Here is a 6535-nt window from a genome sequence, read left to right on the forward strand (position 1 = left end):
ACAACTACTGCCATTCGCCGCTATGTGGCGGTCACTTCACCACGGTGGGGGGCAGGTAACACCCAAACCGCACACAGAGGCAAGTGAACCCACTTGCCGTTCTGCCTCTTGTCAGAAGGCGATCTCAACAGGTGGTGCGGGAGTTGGGGTAGTTTCACAAACGTGTGTGACCCACCAACCCCTCGGCGCGCCGCCAGGGCCCCGGCCAGCCCACGGATCTCCACAGCGGCGCCCTCGGTGGGAATCGCCCAGCTGTCTCTGACTCCACCGCTTCGACCCCCCCCCCCCCCCCCCCCCCGGCAGGTTCATCAAGACGACGGCCAACGCCACCGTGGACCACCTGTCCAAGTACCTGGCGATGCGGCTGGCGCTGGAGGAGCAGCAGAGGGTGGGGCCGGCGGGCAAGGCGGCCGGCACGGTGGAGGGCGCCAGCGAGAAGCAGTACACCATCTATATCGCCACCACGGGAGGGCAGTTCACTGTGAGGGCCCGCACTGTGTGTGTGAGTTAGAGAGAGTGGGACTGTGTGATTGTGTCAGAGTGGAAGTGAGCCGCCTGAGGCCAGCAACAGCTCGAGGCAGAGATGTGTGTGCGCATGTGCTTGTGGGGAGCGGTGGTATAGCGGTTAGCGTTACGCTGCTTTAAGAACCCGGCGACCCGAGTTCGATTCCCGCTCACGGCCAACACCGGTGGCGATTATCGGAACCGGTCATGGGCCTCCCCTAGGTCGACTCGGCCTCAAATGAGTACCTGGTGCGGTTTGTAAACATCGCCACTAGGGAGACAAAGGCGGCCGGGCGTGGTGCTGGCCACCCACGCCCTCGTGCGCATGTGCCGGCCCTTCTCGCTAGCAGCACTTGCCCCAGCAGCCTGCCACAGGCTGCACGGGGGATCTTCGTCTGTAGTGGGGTGGCTGAGTAACAGAGGCATGGAATTTGAGAGCTTCGGGCGCGTCCCCAATGCGCTCGAGTTGACGTGAAGGGATCTGAGGAGGAGCTCTGTGACATCCGCACGGATGAGTTCCTGACCTTGTGACAACGCCACCTCGGCTATAGACACGCGGTCTGGGTAACTCTGGGGTGAGGGGGGGGGAAATGATAACTTCTATAATTATAATTGAGCGATTGTATTGAATACAATCTTGCATGAGTTGTGAGTTAAACGTCAAAGATTTGAGAAAACTGATTTATCTTCTGCTCGCTAACAGCACTTGCCCCAACAGTCTGCTAAGGCTATACGGGACATGTTTGTCTTTGCGGAGCAGTAGTGTAGCAGTTAGCACGCTGTGCTACGAACCCAGCCACCTGAGTTTGATTCCTGCTCACGGCCACCAACACCGGTGGCGATTATCGGAACCGGTCCTGGGCCTCCCCGAGGTCGACTCAGCCTCAAATGAGTACCCGGTGCGGTGTGTAAACATCGCCACTGGGGAGACAAAGGCGGCCGGGGGCGGTGCTGGCCACCCACCCCCTCGTGTTTCGTGCCGGCCTTCAAAGGCACTTGCCCCAACAGCCTGTTACGGCTACACGGGGGGTCTTTCTTGTATAGTTACGTGTATTTGTATGTGTATTTGCGTGTGTTTACAGCTGTGCCTGTGCGTACGCGTATGTACGTTTGCCCTGGTGCACGAGCTAACGTCTGCGTGTCTGCGCGCACGCACACAGACCTTGAACGGGTCCCTGTCTCTGGACAAGGTGAACGAGAAATACTGGAAGGTCAACAAGCCCATGGAGCTCTACTACGCTCCCACCAAGGACCCCAAGTAACAGGACAGGCAACGCATCTCTCGCGCCACAAGCTCACGACCTCCTCGCAATCTTTTCGACAATGGCAACATTTTGTTTCGCTCTGGGACAGCAGAGCACACGCACAGGTGGCGGCGGTTGCTTGCCGCGTCACTTCCACGTCACCGCGTCCCCCGTCGCGCTCGGCAGTTTCGCGAGAGGATTGAAAATCTTTCCCGCGGCCTGACGTGCATTGGGGGCTTTGTCGTTCGTCTCGCGCCTCTTCTGTTCTTTCTTTCTCTTTCCTTCTCTCCCCACCGGCACGAAACGAGCCGGTGCCCGCCAGGCCGCACCGGCGCTCCCCAGGATGCGCCGGGTTTCTGTTTTTCCACCGCGCCGGTTGCCGAGCCGCGCCGGTTGCGTCGCACGCGGGCGAATGAGCCGTGAGCCCCACGCCTGGCCCTGCTGGGCCCCCCCCCCCCGCACCCAGATTCGGATGACGTCTTGTGAGGCCGGCGGAGCACGGTTTGGTTCCTGCTCCGTACCGCGAGGGCCCCTGACCGAAATGGCTCCGCTCGGGAGTGCCGGTGGGGGGGGAAGGGGGAGACATTGGGCTTTCACAGTCGTTGCGCCGTCCGTCACGTTGGGAGTTGTCGTTCAGCGTCGGGAAGTCGGGAACTCGTTGGCACGGGGGCCGCTTACCCCGCTGTGGGCTCGCACCAAGTCGGGGCGATCGTCAAATTGGATGCGGCAGTTGCGTTTGATGGATCGAGTCGGATCGGCCTGAATGGTGAAAATTAATTACCGTATTCTCTGGATCACAAAAGACTTCTCGCCTGTACTTCTTAATCTATTTTAATGCGACAGTTGAGGGGTGCGTGTGCATTGTAGGAGCGGTGGCGCAGTGGTTAGCACACCGTGCTACGAAGCCGGCGACTCGAGTTCGATTCTCGCTCACGGCCAACATCGGTGACGATTATCTGAGCCAACTGTTGGACCTCAGCCAGAGTGACAAGGCCGAAGAAATGAGTACCTGGTGTGCTGTGTGAACGTCAGCAACTGGGGGCGGGGGGAGGGGGGGAGACAAAGGTGGTCGAGCACAACTCTGTCCACGCCACCCCATTACGCTGTGTCGGCCTTCGCAAGATGCTCGCTCACAGCACTTGCCCCAAACAGACTCTTGAAGGCTACACGGGGGGGATCTTTGTCCTCCTGGCCAGAGAGCTGTGTAACTTTCATTGCCACTGGGCACAAGTGTTTGGCGGCGCGTCCCAACTTACCGGAGCGTCTCTTCGTATCAGGAGAATGCGGTAATCGTGGAGACATAGTCACCCACTCGGGGTGGGCGGACGGGGGGCTGTGGGGGTGCTCATGTGGACGTTGATGGGCGGGGGCAGGAGGGCGGTTTTCGAACAAGTCCAGTACAACGCCGCCTATCCGACTCGCTAGGGTCGACGTTGAACACGAGAGGCACGTCACGCCCAGCGAGGCGGTGGAGGTCACCTGAGCTTTCATGCCGAGGGCTTATAAAGCCGAGGGCTTTAAAGCTTTTACTCATTTTTTTTGGTTTAAACGCATCGCCGCGATCGGGACGATGGCGGGTCGGCGAGCGCGCGGAAGACTTGGTCGCTGCAAGCGAGCGAGCGACGCCGTCTTGTGATTGACGCCGCACGCCGAGGCGAGCGTTAAACTATTTCGTACGTGTAATCGGTGACGTTTCGGGCAACGGACCTTCTTCATGGCACCGCTGTGCTTGTTGAATGGATTGAGGTTTTTGTCGTTTGTTTGCTGGGGCACCCACAGCCAATGCAGTCTCGCACATTTTGTGAAAATGTCAAATTTGTGAACAATGATATAATACGCACGCGCACACACACACACGTGTACAAAGACAAAGATCCCCCGTGTAGCGTCAACAGATTAGGAGCAAGTGCTGTTGGCGAGTAGCACCTATGAAGGCCGGTACGGCGCACGAGGGGGTGGGTGGCCAGCATCTACTCCCAGCCGCCTTTGTCTCGCACACCGCCCGCACCAGGTACTCGTTTGAGGCTGAGTCGACCTAGGGGAGGTCCAGGACCGGTTCAGATTTGCGTCACCGGTGTTGGCCACGAGCGGGAATCGAGCCGCTGGGTTCGTCGGGCAACGCCGTTCACCGTTGCGCGACCCCTCCACACAACAACAGCTCTACCCAAGGCCAGGTGCATTGAGGCACAGGAGGTGTACATTCAAAAGCGCACGCACACAGCTCGCACGCACCCACACGCACCCACACGCACCACACGCACACAGCACACACATGCACCCACACAGCACGCACACACGCACCCACACGCACCCACACGCACCCACACGCACCCACACGCACCCACACGCACCCACACGCACCCACACGCACCCACACGCACCCACACGCACCCACACGCACCCACACACAACACACGCACACAGCACACACATGCACGCACACAGCACACACATGCACCCACACAGCACACACGCACCCACACGCACCCACACGCACCCACACGCACCCACACGCACCCACACGCACCCACACGCACCCACACGCACCCACGCACCCACACACAACACACGCACACAGCACACACACATGCACCCACACAGCACGCACCCACGCACCCACGCACCCACACGCACTCACACATTACGCACACACGCACCCACACGCACTCACACGCACCCACACGCACACAGCACGCACCCACACGCACCGTCTCAATCCCCCAAAGGACCGGTTTTCGGAAAATGGAAGATAGTCCCCGGACTCGCCGTGGTACCGGGCCGTTGAGAACCGCGGCCGCCCCCACCCTCGTGTCGTCGTCGTTGTCGTCGCGTTGCCGTCGCGAGAGGTAGGTTTAGCACAGATCGCTTGCTTCACGGCCACTTTGTACAATGGTTTGTAGTTTGGTTTAAGACGATTATATATATAAATATTAAAAAGCTGTTTCCTTTTTCTTTTTTTCCTTTTCCCCGCCGCACAACCGAGCCACGCAACGGCGACTCTGCCCCGGTGTTCGGAACCAGCGGCCGCCCTGATTAATACCGCAGGTTTATTAAACTTACTACTGCTACTACCACGTGCCGTCTGCTTCGCTCGCAGCGGACGTGGAATATCCCCGTCACGTCATGTCGCACGAGCGGGCCGTCGTGTGCGACCGCCTTCGGGGGTCTCCAAATTTACCTGAAGTTGGGGAAAATGACGCCGCTAATTACTCGTCCCAATTGGGATTATTGTCGGTAATCATCGCCCAGTACTGGCTGGCAGACCATTGCCCCCGCCCCAGGTCTCTCTTGCAAAAAATGAAATTAGGGGGGCGGGCGGGGGCCCTCCAGACTCATCAGGCGGCATTTCCCGAGCTGTCCCGACTGACGTCTCGCGCCGTGAACGTTTGAGGAGCCCTGCCCCTGGCTGGCCCTGCTTGGCCCCCCCCCCCCCCCCATCGTGTCTCTTCCTCTGTGTCTCCACGCCCCCGAGAGGTTTGTCACATTATTCGCAGGATCGTCGTAGACGCTACATTCTATTTTTAAGTTTTTGCCGGCTAGGCGTGTCGCGGTTTGGTTCCGGCACGGCAAAGAGCCGGCGGGTGGAGGCCGCTCCGCCGGCGTTACCGGGAGGGCCCCGCGCCCGGCTCCGGGTGGCTGTGCCGGGCGGCCCGGGGAAGGCAGCCCTACACCCCGCGACACAGAGTAGAACCCCCCCCCCCCCCCCCCCCCCCCCCCCCCCCCCGTTACTCGTCACATCATCATCAGCTTTCGTGACTGCAGGGATTCATCTTCTTGGTTATTTCGGTAAAGTCACGTAGAAGGGAAGTAATTGTTTTATTATGTTTTATTTTTATTATTTTATTACTTCCCTTCTACGTGACTTTACCGAAAGAACCAAGAAGATCATCATCAGCATTACGCCTGTCAACATCGCCCGGGCGGTGGTGGCTCTGCACGTGGCCTGTAATCCGGCACTGGGCGGAGGCAGCAGCCACACCTGTACCGGGATCGAGTGTTTCCCCCTTTCATGCGTGGTTTGTCTCCGGGTGCCTGTTAATTGGCCGACAACACCTCAACATGTAGAGAACCGCAGAGCTTGGGCGACTTGCCGATTTGCTGCATCCCTCCTCGTCTGCGGGGGCCTCCTCGCGAGTACCGAGAGTCGAGTCGGTGCCTTCTCTCTGCCGGGCAAGCGGCGGCTTCCGAGTGCAAAAAGATCGTCGTCGTCGGCCACGACCGGTCCACTGCCGGATGACGCCCCCCCCCCCCCCCCCTGGACTGCCGCCATCACCACCACGTGATCCTGCGAAGTAACAGAACCACCCAGCAACGCGCGCACACGCACAGAGAGGCGATTCCATCGCCGCACCTCCGCGTCGGACGCCACCTCGGGCGCTCTCCCTCCTGTTCGCTCATTTTTGACCCCGTCGGCCATCGCGGACGCATCCTGCCTCGAGCACGTGATGACTCCTCTTGGCCGTGTGGAGGTTGTCTCTCTCACCCGTGGTGTGTGCTGTCTCGTCCGCGTGTCGCGCTTCTCTGTGCCTGGGTGTACTCCAAGGAGCATCTCTCTGAGTTGCTTGTTCCACCTTTGAGCCCTTTGACTCGCGCAAACACAAAACACACAGAGCCACTCGCACAATAAAGCTACCGGTGGCTGTTGTGGTCTGTCAGCTGGTAAATTCCTACTGCTGTCCATCCTTAACCTTCGTGAGTCTCCATGAGTCTCTGTGTGCGTATGTGGGTCGCTGTGAGTCTCCATGTCAATCTATGGGCCTGTTAGTCGCCATGTCCGTCTGTGAGTC

At 59.4% G+C, this 6535-nt stretch overlaps 1 protein-coding gene across 1 annotated transcript in view; it reads left to right on the plus strand.

Moving 5' to 3' along the window:
* Nucleotides 1-4689, plus strand: part of LOC133360099 (E3 ubiquitin-protein ligase RING2-like) — a 13612-nt gene extending 8923 nt beyond the window's left edge. Inside the window, exons 2-3 of the mRNA XM_061578687.1 lie at nucleotides 304-481; nucleotides 1665-4689. Of these exons, the coding sequence (XP_061434671.1) occupies nucleotides 304-481; nucleotides 1665-1766 (280 nt within the window). The 3' untranslated portion in view covers nucleotides 1767-4689. The remainder of the gene's footprint in view (nucleotides 1-303; nucleotides 482-1664) is intronic.
* The last annotated feature ends 1846 nt before the right edge of the window (nucleotides 4690-6535 follow it).

Source organism: Lethenteron reissneri, chromosome 67 (genome assembly GCF_015708825.2).
Source record: "Lethenteron reissneri isolate LAM-NWPU_2019-01 chromosome 67, ASM1570882v1, whole genome shotgun sequence".
Classification (NCBI taxonomy): domain Eukaryota; kingdom Metazoa; phylum Chordata; class Hyperoartia; order Petromyzontiformes; family Petromyzontidae; genus Lethenteron; species Lethenteron reissneri.